Here is a 16,679-nt window from a genome sequence, read left to right as displayed (position 1 = left end):
ATTTCTTCCTCCAGCTTGTCAATCACAAAGCTCACTGAGGTTCCCATTTGTCCCTGAGTCCCCACAGTAAGGCATAATGTTTGATTCACTGTTAGCTGCCCATAAATTAATTCATATTTTGAATGAATTAATATATACTAATATATTTTTAGAGTTCATGGAAAATGTTATGAGAAATTGAATATGGGGTTTAAAAGTCTTTACATCAAAACACATTTTCCTTTTTAAAACTATTTTATTTGAAAGGCTGAGAGAGAGACACAGAGACAGAGACAAAGCTCCATCTCCCATTCACTGGTTTAGTCCCTAAACACCCACAACAGCCAAAGTCAGGAGCCAGGAACTCAATCCAGGGCAGGAACCCAACCACCAGAGCCATCACCCTGCCTCCAAGAGTACACAGCAGCAGGTGGGATCAGGAGCAGAGCTGGGATTCTAACCCAGGCACTATGATGTGGTTTGCAGGTACTCCAGTGGCATCTTAACCACTATGCCAAATAGCCACCCCCATGAACTTTTTGTAGTACCCTCATCCACAAAATGCTCAAAAGTTGTAAGTTATACACCTACCATACTCTTACAGACATAGTTTTTGTAATATTATTTATGTTCCTAGACAGTAAGTTCTCCAAAGGTGGAGCACTTAGCATCTTCCTATGCCCAATGCACTCCAGGGAAATGAAAGTCAGTAGATACTGTGGAATGTCAGGCCATGGACAAAGACTATCCTGCCTTTCAGATAATATCTGTCTCTAAGTAAAATAGAAAGAGACACTGTGATTTAAAATAAATTCATACTTTGGTGGTGTGCTGCCGAAAACCCTCAACAGGCTCTTGAGGAAGATGTACCATTGCTTCCTCTACCTCTTGAGATGCCTCAGGTTGTGAAGGCGTTCTTGTCTTTTGTATTTACATATTCTGTATATACTTCTAAGCATAAGCATTTCTGTATTGAATATAGCCTAGAGATACCATATTTTTTTAGAATGAATGAGAAACCTTGTGATTTTCTTTGACAGATGTTTAACACAGAAGAAAGAAAATGTTTGCAGACTCACAGAGTCACGGTACATGGGGTCCCAGGCCCAGAGCCCTTTGTGGTTTTTACTATAAATGGAGGCACCAAGGCAAAACAGCTTCTCCAGCAAGTGAGTCCACTGAGCCCATGGTGGGGAGAATCCACTATTGTATGTATGTGGTGTGTGTATATATAAACATGTATGTGTGTGTTTAAACACACACGTGCATTAATTCATAGATGTTCATGATATGCCTTTGAATTTTTTGTAAATATCTTAATATTGAGATGCACTCTAAAAATGTTCTGAGGGATCTTTGTACCACTAAACAGGCTACCTAGACCAAAGAAAAAAACTTTAACAATTCTTCAGCCACATAAAACACTGGGATGTAGAAGGGGGGAGACCAGAATGAATGGCCCTGCAACCCTGTGTGCTTTTCCCTCTGTGCTGGCACACGGGCCTCATCTTCCTTCCTCATTCAGAACTTACTCATCAGTCAGAGTTGCAGTTAGCTGAATGAAATCTACGTGCCATCCTAGGAGCTGGATCAAACTCTAAGAGCATTAGCGTGGTCCACAGGGGCCGAGAAGATATCTCCAGCCCCTCCTGCCTAAGGCCTGCCTTTGCATGTTGAACAGCCAGCAGCCTCCTTCCCCTGGCACTTGACCTTGACCCTTGAGTCACCTTCCTGGTGCTACAAGGAAGAATGGAGAGCCTAGAACAAGAGAATGCCAGCTTATTACCCAAGACTCTGTAGCTGAACCTCCTGAGGGCTCTCATGCTGTGCCACATCAGCTGTGGATCCCCTTAGGGATCTCTGTGATCTTCGGTAGGCAGTATTGTGATCCATGCAATGACTTGGAGTATGAGTCAGCAAGGCAGAGCAGCACCCAGAGGAGGGAGGGCAAGGCAGGGCCTGTATGTAGTCCCTTTTCTGTCCACACCAGAAGCTCGAACTGTGCTTGACACAGTGGCCTACTACCTCTGCAGACTATGTTATCCTTAATTCATTTCAGAATTCCTTCTCCTTCTTGGAGTAGACCAAGGGGAACAATGACCAAGTGGAGTGACCCTTGAGCTCCCTTAGAAGTTAGGCTGAAATGTAGCTGCAATCGTGTAATGAATGGACGGTCACAGGGGATCAAAAGCCTATTGAAAAAAAAAAAAGAGAGAAAAAAAAGCCTATTGAGGGGCCAGCACTGTAGCATAGCTGGTAAAGCCACTGCCAGTAGCACCTGCATCCCATACAGGGGACGGTTTGAGTCCCAGCTGCTCCACTTCCAATCTAGCTCCCTGCTAATGGCCTGGGAAAAGCAGCAGAAGATGGCTCAAGTGCTTGAGCCCCTGCTACCCTGGAGACCTAGAAGAAGTGCCTGGGTAAGCCCTGGCCATTGCAGCCATCTGGTGAACCGGATGGTAGAACCAGCAGGTGGAAGACTTCTCTCTCTCTCTCTTCCTCTCCCTTCTCCCCTCTCCCCTCTCCACTCTCCACTCTCCGCTCTCTGCTCTCCCCTCCCCCCCTCCCCTCTCCCTCTTCCTCCCCTTTCTTACTCTTTCAAACAAATAAATCTTTAAAAAGAAAAAACTACTGAAAAACCTTACATTAAAAAGTGTTAATAAATGGTTGTGTCCCTTGAGAGAGTGTATTTCTGCAGACCAGCAATATGTTGCCCACAACTTTATATAGGGTTTAAATAGAATCCTAGGAAATAAGTTTAGATGTCAAATTTCATAGTTTATCAAGTGGCAGCTGTTGTCAAGGGTTTTGGGTTTTGCTTGGAATCCGTCATCCTGTGAACTTCAGTGTGCACTCCCATAAAGCACTTGAGACTGTGGAGGGACAAGGAAACCATTCCATGGGCCACCTGCAAGAAGCAACCCATTGCTTTTTTGTCACCTCTTGCAAATAAGCACATGGATATAAAGCAGGCCTGAGGAAGGGGTGATGCTCGCCCCCTCATGGAGGGGACAGGCCAATGGCCGCCTAAAAACGTCAGGTCCTGAATTTTCCCATAGCAGCAATGATGTAGTAATCCCTTTGTCTTGGCCCCTGTAGTCAAAGCTTAGAATGGCCTCCATTACAGACCAGAGGCTGGGCTGGAAGGAGCAGGGTCTGCCCGCCTCCTCAGCACATTCCTTTCTGCTCTGGCTCCAGCGAGAGGCCACAGTGTTGACTCTGGCCATTGCATCCTTGCTGGGGCCTAGAGAGAAGGGCCTTTGCTTCATCTAGACCAGGTGGTGGCAGCTTCCTCTCAGCACTCAGCCACTTCTCACAGGAAGTGAGAGCTTCCTCAACGCCACTGACGTTCACTCCCAAGTTCAGTCTGTTATCAGAAATCTGTGCAATAGGAGTGAGAAAGAACACAGTAAAAAGTACCTGGGATGGTGCTAGTATTTATTGATTTCTCATAATATACCCATGCCAGACTTTATGCCCCAACCACAAAACAAAAGAAAATTAAGAGACTATTATAGTTACTATTTCCCATTTTATAGGTGGGAAAATCGAGTCTCCAAGGGGTTAAGTATCTTATGCCATGCCTCACAGCCCATAAGTGTTAAAGGCAAACCTCAGACTCAGGTCAGCCCAGCTGCAGTCTCCACAGCCTTTCTGTTTGACTGCACAGGGGTTATTAATTAACAAAGAACTCTTGGGGCTGGCATCGTGGCATAGCAGGTAAAGTTGCCACCTGTGACACCCGCATCCCATATGGGTACTGGTATGTGTCCCAGCTGCTCCACTTTCAATCTAGCTCCCTGATGATCGCCTAGGAGAAGCAGCGGGAGATGGCCCACGTGTTTGGGCCCCTGCCTCAGGTGAGAGTCTCAGATGAGGTTCCTGGCTCCAGGCTTTGGCCTGGTCCAGCCCCAGCAGTTGCAGCCATCTGGGGAGTGAACCAGTGGATGAAGGATCTGTCTGTCTCTCCCCCCACCGTAGCTCTTACTTTCTAAATAAATGAATAAATCAGGAAGGAAGGAAGAGGAGGAAGAGGAGGAAAGAGGGAGAAAGAACCCTCTAAGCATACTGTCAAGAGTTTATTGAAAGGAAATTCCCATGAACTTGGATCAGATGAGAATTTAGCCCTGTGAACCTGCCTTGAGAAGATGATTATTTCCAACATGAGAAAACAATTATTTTAGTAAAAGTTGGGCTAGGTTCTTTACCCTTGGTCCTGTGCTGGGAGATTACAAAGGGCTAAGTTTGTGGACTGCAAAATCTACAGTTTTTGATTCAGTCAGTTCTTATTCCAGCAGTGGGAAACATAGTTACGCTGTCCAGGGATTATGAATAAAGTGTGCTATTGCCCAGGTGGACGTGAACAATCCTTCTTGGACTTGAAACAACTCTTAGATCTTCCCAGCAGAGTGATGCATCCCTCCAGAGGAAAATGCACTCGTAAATTGCACAGCAAACCTATCTGAACACCACGAAAACAGACTTGTTTTGTTTTCAAGGTTTTTCTTCACTTTTCAGAGGTGTGCCAAAATTTGCCTTTGTTCTTTCTTTTAGATTCTGAAAATGGACCATGACACCAAACCTGTTGCCACAGACTATTTTTTGATGGAAGAGAAGTATTTTATATCTAAAGAAAAGAATGAGTGCAGGAAGCAGCCTTTCCAGAGAGCCATTGGCCCAGAAGAAGAGATCCTGCAGATCCTGAGCAGCTGGTTCCCAGAAGAAGGCTATGTGGGCAGGATCGTCTTCAAAACTCAGCAGGAAGTAAGTGTGTCCAGGAATAGCCTACACTAGAAGAGCTCAGTGTCAGTAACCATCTCCCTGCTTGCCACCACCCTCAAGTTCAGCGTTTCTTCTAATTACAACTTGGTTTACACTAACCTTAAGTAAATGTAGAGAAATGATTGTATTCTTCTACACATATTCAGAATTGTATTTCTAGTTAACATCCAGTCTTTAAAAATCCCTTATAAAACAAAGGAAGCAGGAGCTGGCACTGTGGCCCAGTGGCTTAAGCTGCTGCCTACAACACCAGCATCTCATATGGGTTTGAGTCCCAACTCCTCCACTTTCAGTCTAGCTCTCTGCTAATGTGCCTAGGAAAGCAGTGGAAAATGGCCAAGTACTTGGACCCCTCACATCCATGCAGGAGCCCTGGAAGTAGCTCCTGGCTCCTGGCTCCTGGCTTCAGGCTGGTTCAGCGTTGTCCATCAAGGCCTCTTGGAGAGTGAACCAGCAGATGGAAGACCTCTCTGTCTCTCCTTCTCTATCTGTAACCTTTTCCAATAAATAATCTTTTTTAAAAAAAGAAAGCACAGACAGCACAGAACCCTATATAAAATACTGCCATAACCCTGACTGTTGATCTGATAACTAACTCAGCTACTTAAAGTGACAAATGGGCAGGTGGTTAGTTATGGACATTCTGGAACAGAGCAGGCTATTCAGAATGGAGCCTTATGAATTGCTTATTTCTGGAATTTTCCATTTAATATTTTTGAACCATGATTGACAGTAGCAACTGTAGAAAATAAAAATGCAGATAAAGGGGGAACTACTGTACTGTGTACTACAAAGCCTGTAGGTATTGTACAGCTGTGGGTTGGTGGCCTTCCTATTAGTGCCTGCTAAAGTTTTAGCTCATACAGTGTTGTTGTTGTTTTAAGATTTATATTATTTATTTGAAAGGCAGAGCTACAGGGAGAGGGAGATCTTCAACCCGCTGGGTCACTACCCAAGTAGTCACGACTGGTGGAGCTGAGCCAGGCCAAAGTGAGGATCCGGGAACTCCATCCAGATCTTTCACATGGGTGGCAGGGGTCCAACTTCTTAGGCCATCTTCTACTGCCTTCCCAGGTACATTAGTAGGGAGCTAGATTGCAAATGGAGCAGCCAGGACTTGAACCAGTACTCCTGGGATGTTTTGTGTCACAGGAGGTCATTTAATCTGCTGTATCAGCAATACTGGCCCCAGGTCATACAAGTTGAGTATCCCTAATGTGAAATACAAAATCTGAAATGCTCCAAACTGCAAAACTTTAAATTTTAAAGATTAATTTATTTGAAAAGCAGAGCAATGAGGGTGGGGGTAGGGGGATCTTCTATCCATGGTTCCCTCCCCAAATGGCCACAACAACCAGATCTGGGCCAGGATGAAGCCAGGAACCAGAAACTAAACCCAGATATCTCCCATGTGGGTGGCAGGAACCCAAGCACTTGAACCATCTTTGCTTCCCTCCCAAGCACACTAGCAGGAAGCTAGATCAGAAGCAGAGTAGCTGGGACTCAAACCAGCACTCTGATATGGGGTGCCGGCATTACAAGCAGCAGCTTAACCTGCCGTGCCACAATACTGCCCCCCTCCTTTAAAAAACATTGACTGATTTGAAAGACAGAGTTACAGGGAGAGTGGGGAAACAGAGAGAAACTTCCATCCACTGGTTCATTCCTTAAATGGCCACAAGTCAGGGCTAGGCCAGACTGAAGCCAGGAGCCCAGCACTCCATCCAGTTTTCCCAAATGGGTGGCAGGGGCCCAGGTACTCAAGCGATCATCTACTCCCTTGGCAAGTGCATTAGCTGGGAACTAGATTGTAAGAGCAGCTGGGACTCAAACCAGCACTCCAGTATAGGATGCCAGCATCAAAAGCAGTGCCTTAACCTGCTGTGCCACAACACCAGCCCTAATCTGAAACTTTAAGCATCAACATCATGCTCAAAAGGCTTTGGATTTTGGATTTTTGATTAAAGACACTCAACCAGTAAAGTCTACGCAAACATTCTAAACTCTCCCCCAAAAAACTGAAGCCTGAAACATTTCTGGCCCCAACTATTTCAGGTAAAGGATACTCTACCTGTAAAAGGTTCTGTGCTGGTAAGCAAACCAATAATATTTCTTTGAAAATATCCCATAACTTCACACAAAGCCAGAAAAGTCTATCAGCTTTGGTCAGAATTAGTGAAAGTATATGTTCACATGTGCTAAATGCCCAGGATCACTCAGATGAATGAAGGGATGCAGCCAGTGCTCTGTTGATTCCAAATTGGTTGGCTTCTGTTGATGGAACACATCTTCAAATTCTCTCTTAAATGTTTTGCCCATTTCTAATTGTCTTTTTCTCATTAAACAGCAGCCACTAAAATATCCTTGAGTTACAACATCAGTGAATAAGTACATTTTTCTCTTTTTTTTTGTACTTAAGAAATTTATATTTATTAAATAAAAGCTTTCTATAAGAAAAAAGAAGCAGAGCTGAGATTTGAACTCAGGAAGTCCAATATGGGATATAGGAGTACCATGTGGTGCCAAGTATACATTTTTCAAACCATGTATTTGCATCACTCCTTACAGCACTGAGCTTTCAAACTGCCACTGTCTTGAGTGATCTAGTGATATAATGGAAACCATTTTACACAACCGAGATCCAAAAACTTTAAATCATGACAGGATCAGAAGTAGAAAGAACTGAAGTCTCAAAGCTTCTGGGTCACTGTTCCTTCTACCATACCCATCTCGTGCTATCTGGGCTTGAGTTGTGTCAGTCTGTGTGGATTATGTACACCCAGCACCATGGGAGGCAGCGAGAGGCAGAGAGCAGGAGAGATGGGGGGTACTGAGAACACTCGTGGGACTTCACTTCATGATTAGAAGGACTGGGTCCAGGAGTGTTCGGTGCAGTGGTTTAGCCTCCATGTGGGATGTTTGTGTCCCAGATCAGAGTGCCTGGGGTTAAGTCCTGGCACCACTTCCAATTCTAACTTCCTGCTAATGTGTACTCTAGAAAGTAGCAGGTACTTAAATCCCCGTGGCCCATGTGGGGGACCCAGAATGAGTTCTTGGCTCCTGGCTGACCTAGCCTAGCCCACGTGTTGCAGGCATCTGGGGAATGAACCAGATGATATCTCTCTCGCTGGCTCGCTCTCTCTCTTTCTCTCCCTCTTCCTCTCTCCCCCCTCTTTCAAAGAAAGGAAGGAAGGGGAAAAGGAAAAAAGGAAGGGAGGGAGGGAGCAAGCTACTATGGAGGTTAGGGTACCCATAGGGTACCCATACGCAACTTAAATATATGAAGATATTTCATAAATTGTGTGGCAAGATGAATTAAATGGTAAGTTTATTTTAATGCAAAAAAATACTTTTGAAATCCCTGCTCCATTAATGGGAAATTTTTTAAATGATTAAATATATCTCAAAAAGAGAACAAATGACATTTAGTGTATGTAAGCTTACCTGGTGCATAGTGATACCAATAAATATCTACCACTTGGGTAAATGAATTTAGCAATTATTGAAAGCAAGATGGCATATCATAGATGATAGATTTTGGGTTGTAAGTATTTCCATTTAATTTATTCTGTGGTACCAGTGAAATAAACAAGCAGTTTAGCCATATACAAAGTCTCCAAATTGTCTGTGATCTATGATGTCTCCTGCTTGCCTTTTATCATTTCCTTGTTTCCTGTGCTGTCAGGTATTCCCCCCCTCCTTTTTTAAAGATTTTCTTATTGGGGCCGGCACTGTGGCATAGCGGCTCAAGCCGCTGCCTGCAGTGCCAGCATCTCATATGGGTGTTTGTTCAAGTCCTGGCTGCTCCTCTTCCGATCCAGCCTTCTGCTATGGCCTGGGGAAGCAGAAGAAGATGACCCAAGTTCTTGGGCCACTGCACCCATGTGGGAGATTGCAAAGAAGCTCCTGGCTCCTGGCTTCAGATCAGCCCAGCTGTGGCTATTGTGGCCATGTGGGGAGTGAACCAGCGGATGGAAGTCTGTCCCCTCCCTCCCTCCCTCCTCCTCCTCCTCCTTCTTCTTCTGGATGGAAGTCTGTCCCCTCCCTCCCTCCCTCCCCCACCTTCTCCTTCCCCTCCACCTCCCCTCCCCCTCCTCCTCCTCCTTTTCTCTCTCTCTCTCTCTCTCCTTCTCCCTCTCTCTCCCTGCCTCTCTGTAACTCTATCTTTCAAAAAATAAATAAATCTTTAAAAAAATATTTTCTTACTTATTTGAAAAGCAGAGTTACAGAAAGAGTGGGAGAAACAATTTCTGTCTTCTGGTGCACTCCCCAAATGGCCTCAACAGCAAGAGCTGGGCCAGGTCAGAACCAGGAGCTTCATGTAGGTTTCCCACATGGGTGGCAGGAGTCCAAACACTTAGGCTGTCCTCCATTGCTCTCCCAGGCACATTAGCAGGTAATTGGATTAGAAGTGGAGCAGCCAGGACTCGAACCAGGACCCATATGAAATGCTGGCATTTCAGGCAGTAACCTAACCCACTGCACCACAATGCTGGCTCCCAGATACCACATCTGTGGTGAGTGTGCCCTCCTCTAATTGCTATTGGATTTGAAACTAGACAAACTTGGGCCTTGCAACAAATTAGATAACACTGAACAGGTCATCTAACTTATGTAAATCTCACTGTCCTAATTTGTGTAACCTGTAATAGAAACTGCTTTACTGCTCAAAAAAACTATCAGAAGACTCATATCAAAAATGTGACAATGGGGCCAGCACTGTGGCACAGAGGGTTAAAGCCCACAGCACTGGCATACCATATGGGTGCTGGTTCAAGTCCCAGCTGCTCCTTTTCTGATCCAGCTCTCTGCTCTGGCATGGGAAAGCAGCAGAAGATGGCCCACGTCCTTGGGACCCTGCACCCACATGGGAGACCCAGAAGAAACTCCTGGCTCTGGCTTTGGATCAGCTCAGCTGATTGTGGTCATTTGGGGAGTGAACCAACGGAATGGAAGACCTCTCTCCCTCTGGCTCTGTCTCTCTCTGTATCTCTGTCTTTCAAATAAATAAGCCACCACTTGGAATGCCTGAATTTTTATAAAAAGTAAATTTTATGGGATACTTATAGGAAGTAAAATTGTTTCTATAATGAAACAGATTACAATATATCACCTCACATAATTATTTTTGTGACAATAGAAGTTAAAATCTAAGTATTTAACACAATTTTTATTAAGTACAATCTTCACATCATACATTAGCTCTTCAGATTTATTCATCCTGTGTATCTTCCACTTTTTATCTTTGGACCTGTGTTTTCTCATTCCTTCCCCCAATACAAACATTTATATTTTCCTGTATATTTGGAATATTTTAATACGATTAATTTCTGTGATAGTAATATTTTCAGATTTAACATATGAGTGAAATCATCTGGCACTTATCTTTCTGTGCTTGGCTTATTTCACTTCACACAGTTCCATCCAGTTCCATCCACATTGTTGTAAATGACAAGACTGCAGCCTTTTAAGGTTCAGTATTATTCCATTGTGTGGGTGTTTTTTAATTTTGCTTAAAGAATACTACTTCACCATTTAATATATACAAATTTGTGAACATGGTGATTTGTTCCCCCCTTCTGCCCATACTTCTACCTTTCTTCCTCCTCCCCCCTCCTTCCTTTCCCATTCTTATTTTTACAGAGATCAATTTCCAATTGATTTTATACTCATAAGATTAAACCTACACTGAGTTCACCAAATAGAATGAGGAAAAAAGAAAAAGAGAACAAAAACAAACAAACAAGAAAAACATTGTTCCTTGACAGTCAAGGCAAGGGCTTTTCAAAATCATTGTATTTCAAGGTGTCAGTTTCACTCCTGTAGATTACATTTTAAGTACTCCATTAGTTACCACAGATCAGATGAACCACAGGATATTTGTCTTTTTGTGATGGGCTATTTCACTAGGTATAATGGTTTTCAGTTGCATCCATTTTGTTGCAAATGACAGGATTTCATTTTTTTTTTTTTTACTGCTGTGTAGTGTTCCATAGTGTATTTTCTTTATCTGTAATTTCTTTATCCAGTCTTCAGTTGATGGACATCTGGCTTTGATTCCTATCTTAGCTATTGTAAATTGAACTGAAATGAACATGAGGGTACAGATAACTCTTTTATATGTCGATTTCATTACCTTTGGATAAATTCCCAGGAGTGGGATGGCTGGGTCATATGGTAGGTCTACATTCAGCTTTCTGAGAAATCTCCATACTGTCTTCCACAGCGGGTGCACTAGTTTACATTCCCACCAACAGTGGATTAGGATTTCCTTATCCCCACACCTTTTTTTTTTTTTTTTTTTTTTTTTTTTTTTTTTTTTGACAGGCAGAGTTAGAGAGAGAGAGAGAAAGCTCTTTCTTCCATTGGTTCACCCCCCAAATGGCCGCTATGGCTGGCGCGCCATGCCGATCCAAAGCCAGGAGCCACGTGCTTCCTCCTGGTCTCCCATGCAGGGGCAGGGCCCAAGCACTTGGGCCATCCTCCACTGCCTTTCCAGGCCACAACAGAGAGCTGGACTGGAAGAGGAGCAACCGGGACAGAATCCGGCAACCCAACCGGGACTAGAACCTGGGGTGCCAGCACTACAGGTGGAGGATTAGCTAAGTGAGCCATGGTGCCGGCCTATCCCCACACCCTTGCCAGCATTTGTTGTTTGTTGATTTCTGTATGAAATCTAACAACCATTAGCCATGTTAGCCATTCTAACAGAGGTGAGGCGAAACCTCATTGTGGTTTTGATTTGCATTTCCCTTATGGCTAGGAATCCTGTGCATTTTTTCATGTGTCTATTAGCCATTTGAATTTCCTCTCCTGAAAAATGTCTGTTCAGGTACTTTGCCCATTTCTTGACTAGGTTGGTTGTTTTGTTGTTGTTTTCTTGAGTGCTTCATATATTCTGGAAATTAATCCTTTATCAGTTGCATAGTTTGCAATTATTTTCTCCTATTCTGTCGATTGCCTCTTCACTTTGCTGTGTATTTTTTTTTTTTCAGTGAAGAAACTTCTCAGTTTGATGTAATTCCACTTGTTAATTTTGGCTTTGTGCTTCTGGGATTGTTTTCAAGCTCTTCATTTCATTGATCTTTTGTATTGTTTTGTTTCAATTTTGTTTATTTCTTCTCTAATTTTTTTAAGATTTATTTATTTTACTTGAAAGAGTTACAGAGAGGCAGCGGCAGAGAGAGAAGTGTCTTCCCATCCACTGGTTCACTCCCCAAATGGCTGCAATGGCTAGAGCTGGGCCAATCCAAAGCCAGGAGCCAGGAGTTTCCTCTAGGTCTCCCACGTCATTGCAGGGGTCCAAAGGCCTGGGCCATCTTCCACTGCTTTCCCAGGCCTTAGCAGAGAGCTGGATCAGAAGTGGAGCAGCCAGGACTTGAACCGCAGCACCCATATGGGATGCTGGCACCGAAGGTGTCAGCTTTACTCACTAAGACACAGTGCCAGCCCCTTTTCTCTAATTATAATTACTTCTTTCCTCCTCCTAATTTGGGGTTTTGTTTCGTGTGTGTGTGTGTGTGTGTGTGTGTGTGTGTGTGTTTCTGGGTCCTTGACATTCACTGTCAGCTCATTTATTTGATGTCTTTCCAGTTTCTTGATGTAGACACTAATTGCTATAAACTTCTCTCTTAACACTGCTTTTGCTGTATCCCATAAGTTTTGATATGTATTGTCATCTTCATTTGTTTCCAGAAATATTTTGATTTCTCTTTCAATTTCTATCACTGTTCATTTAAGAGCATGTTGTTCAGTCTCCATGTGTTTGTGTATGTTCTTGAAATTCCTGAGTTGTTGGTTTGAGCTTTAATCCATTGTGATCAGAGAAGGTGCATGGTATTATAATTTTGATTTTTTTTAAGTTGTTGAGACTTGCTTTATGGCCTAGTATATGGTCTATCCTAGAGAAAGTTCCAGCCACTGCTGAGAAGAATGTGTATTCTGCAACTGTGGGGTGAAAAGTTAGGTAGATATCATTAGGTTCATTTGGTCCATAGTGTCGATTAGCTCTGTTGTTTCTTTGTTGATTTTCTGTCTGGTTCATTTATCCATTGATGAAAGTGGGGTGTTGAAGTCCCCCATTACTATTGTATTGGAGTCTATGTCTCCCTTTAGATCCGTTAATAGTTCTTTTAAATAGTCAGGTGCCCTGTAATTTGGTACATATAATTTTATTAGTCATGTCTTCCTGTTGTATTGATCCCTTAATTATTATGTAGTGTCCTTCTCTGTCTCTTTTAACAGTTTTTGTATTAAAGTCTATTTTTTCTGATATTAGAATGGCTACACCTGCCCTTTTGTTTCTTTCTGTTAGCATGGACTATCTTTTTCCAGCCTTTTACTTCAGTCTATGTGTATCTTTGTTGGTGAGGTATGTTTCTTGTAGGCAGCAAATAGATGGGTCTGATTTTTTAATCCATATGGCCAGTCTGTAGCTTTCTTTGTTTTTTTTTTTTTTATATTTATTTATTTATTTGAAAGATAGAGAGTTACAGAGAAGCAGAGGCAGAGAGGGAGGGAGGAAAAAAGGGCGGGAGGGAGGGAGAGAGAGAGAAATCTTCCACCTGCTGGTTCACCCCCCAAAATGGACCACACGGCCAGAGCTGTGCCAATCCAAAGCCAGGAGCCAGGAGCCAGGAGCTTCTTCCAGATCTCCCACGTGGGTTTGGGGGCCCAAGGACTTGGGTCATCCTTTACTGCTTTCCCAGGGCATAGCAGAGAGCTGGATCAGAAATGGAGCAGCCAGGACTCAAACCAGTGCTCATATGGGATGCCAGCACTGCAGGCAGCAGCTTTACCCGCTACGCCACAGTGCCAGTCCCCAGTCTGTATCTTTTAACAGGACGGTTGAGGCCATTTACATTCAATGTAACTACTTGGCCCTGCCATTTTTCTGTGAATATTCCTGTCATTCAATTTGGATTTCTTTTGTACTTTCACTGGAGGATTTTATCTTTACCTTTTTTTATGATGATGGCTTGCTTTCTGTGTTTCTGTGTGTAGCACATCCTTTAGCTCCTTTAGTAAGGATGGACGAGTGGTGACAAATTCGATTTCTGTTTGATATGGAAGGTCTTAATTTCACCTTCAGTTGTAAATGAGAGCTTTGCAGGGTACACTATTCTGGGTGAGTTTCTTTTTTTTTTCCTCTTAAGATTTGGACTATATCTTGCCATTGTCTTCTAGCCTATAGGGTTTCTGATGAGAAGTTGGCTGTGAGTCTAATTGGAAATCCTCTGAAAGTAATCTGACATTTCTCTCATGCTCGTTTTATAATCTTTTCTTTATACTTTACTGTGGACAGTTTGACTGCAGTGTGTTATGGTGAATATCTTTTCTGGTCATGTCTGTTCTGTGTGCTTCTTGTACATTCTTTTCTCAAATTAGGCAAGTTTTCTGTAATCACTTCACTAAATAGGCCTTCTAGTCCCTTCTCTCTTTCCATACCTTCAGGCACTAAGACCCATAGGTTGGGTCATTTGATAGTTATCTCATAGATCTCCAACACCGTTTTTAAGTTTTCTAATTTCTTTTTTTTTTTTTTGGGGGGGGGAGTGCTCTGACTGTAAAATTTCCAGAGATTCGTCTTCTAGCTCAGATATTTTTTCTTCTCCCTCACCAACTCTGTTGTTAAGGCTTTCCACTGTACTTATTTGTTCTATTGGATTTTCCATTTCTAGTATTTCATTTTGATTTCCCTTTAAAAATCTCAATTTCATGGGAAAATTTTTCATTCATATCATATATGATTTTCTTTAGGTTACAGATTTGCTTCTGATTGCTTTTGAGTAATCCTGATTAATTTTTTGAATTCCATTTCCAATATATCCTCAATCTCTTAATGTTCACATTCTAATATTGAAATATTGTCTTCCTTATTGTTGTTCAATGAGTTTATGCATTTATTTTGAGGCATTTGTAGAGTTGTTTTTTTTTTTCCTCCTCTGTTGGCTTAGAGCTATGCTTCCGTGGCTTAATGGGATGTCTACACTTTCCATGGATACCAAGAGGTGTGTGATGGGTGTGGCCAGGGAGCTCTGGTCAATGCTCCAGGATGGGGCAAGTATCCAGGATAACACCCAAGTTGTGTGTGGTAACTCTCTGGTAACTGGATGGAGAGGAATTGTCACCTCTGTTGGTGGGACCACTCTTTCCCTTCTCCTCCAATCTGAGGAATACCCAGGTGTTAGTCCCCAGTGTTCAACACTCATCTGCACTGCCATATGAATGCACACATGAGCCACACAGTCCTTCCTGTGAGCACAGTTCCCTGTGCTATAAGCTGCTCTAAGCAACCAAGTATCTCTGAGAGTGTGCAGCAGCACACTGTGATTGCCTGGAAACCAAGTAAATGCTACCTCCTCTCAGTGTATTCTCAAGTCTCAGTACCCAGGGCTCTCAGGAACAAGGCGTAGAGGTGGGGTGCCTCCACCCTATTAGCTTGCCCCGTCCACAGAGCCTGAGGTGTTCCCAGAGCCACTGTCCGTGTGTGTTCCAGCCCGCTGGATAGAGTCCAGTCCTCCCAACCAGATTCAAAGTCTGTGGGGAACACAGGTTTTTCTCTCTGGTATGATCCCTGGGTCACAGATGTGCACAATACCCATCAGCCACAGCACCACTCACTTCACAACTGGTACAAAGGAGTCCTGCAGGTGGCACTTCCCTTTGTAGGGATGGCTCCCCCTCCACACCCATTGCCGAGTGGTTGCAGCTCACACAGTGGATAGTGTCATTAGTTGCTCTTGAACTGCTGTGGTTACCCTTCCTGATTGGGTGTAGGGTGGCCCTGATAGTTGCTGGGTGCACACGCAAGAGCTGGAGCAGCTGCTACCTCCTTATATCCAAAAATGGCGCCAACCCTCCCACCACTGGCTGCAGGGCACTGTTGTAGGGGAAAGGGGGGAGCGAGAGACTTCCTGCTCCCCCACCCCTCCACCGCAGGTTGAGTAGTTGCCCTGGTGCCCTGCGGGATCCAGGCCAGACTCAAAAATAGTGCAGTTCATGCAACTCTCCTTCCAGTTCTATCAACAGCAGCACAGGCCGGTGTAGTCCAATCTCACCTGGTTTGCCAGGGCAGGTGCTTTTTTCCCCCAGATCTAAGCTGCTGGGTTCTTTGTTGTTTCATTGCTTCTTGTTCCAACTGTACATCCCATATGGGTCCAGGGCATTTCCACTGCTTTCCCAGGACCTCCCCCTGTAGTTTCCCTTGAAAGTGTACTTTCTCCACTTTTTTTAATATTAATTTCGCCTGCCTAAATCAGACCGATCTATTGCTTTCCTGCCATCTTGGAACCCCTCTCCTGGTTTTATCATCTGTTCACAAACCTGCGGCTTCTAACATGGATGAAACCCAGAAAGTGAAAATGTTCTGAATGAGGCTCCAAGTTGATCTCTTAAAAGTAATGCTTAGTGCATTGTTGTTGGAACATTTTATGTGATAACTTAGAGAACCTTTTTTAATTTCTACCTGGTTTTTGGTTACTCCCAATTTGGCTAATTATGATCAATGCAATGACATATTATGCAGCCATATCCTATTATGCACTAAGATCCCTGCAAATGGACATGAAATAAAGAGCACACTTTTTTAAAACTTTATTTTAAAGAGAGAGAGGGAAGAGAAGCAGAGAGAAGTCTTCCATCTGCTGGTTCAGTAGCCAGGCTGAAGTCAGGAGCCAGGAGCTTCATCTAGGTCTCCCACGTGGGTACAGGGGCCCAAGACTTGGGCCGTCTTTCACTGCTTTCCCAGGTGCATTAGCAGGCCAAAGCCAGGAGCTTCATCTAGGTCTCCCAGGTGGGTGCAGGGGCCCAAGGACTTGGGCCATCTTTCACTGCCTTCCCAGGTGTTAGCAGGGGGATGGATCCGAAGTGCAGCAGCCAGGACTTGAACCGGCGTCCATATGGGATGCTGGAATTGC

At 43.7% G+C, this 16,679-nt stretch overlaps 1 protein-coding gene across 20 annotated transcripts in view; it reads left to right on the top strand.

The window, feature by feature from the left end:
- The window catches only part of PLCE1 (phospholipase C epsilon 1), a 311,578-nt gene that overhangs the window by 284,212 nt on the left and 10,687 nt on the right, over positions 1 to 16,679 (top strand). For all 20 annotated transcript variants that reach the window (XR_016222119.1, XR_016222118.1, XR_016222117.1 and 17 more), the window contains 2 exons: positions 1,020 to 1,148; positions 4,534 to 4,743. Coding sequence is in view for 16 of the 20 variants with exons in the window: in XM_051823420.3 (XP_051679380.3) it covers positions 1,020 to 1,148; positions 4,534 to 4,743 (339 nt within the window). In the remaining 4 variants the exon portion in view is untranslated. The remainder of the gene's footprint in view (positions 1 to 1,019; positions 1,149 to 4,533; positions 4,744 to 16,679) is intronic.

The sequence above is a fragment of the Oryctolagus cuniculus genome, chromosome 15, assembly GCF_051225735.1.
Source record: "Oryctolagus cuniculus isolate XC-2025 breed Fujian yellow rabbit chromosome 15, ASM5122573v1, whole genome shotgun sequence".
NCBI lineage: Eukaryota > Metazoa > Chordata > Mammalia > Lagomorpha > Leporidae > Oryctolagus > Oryctolagus cuniculus.
This window is presented reverse-complemented; position numbering and strand designations above follow the sequence as displayed.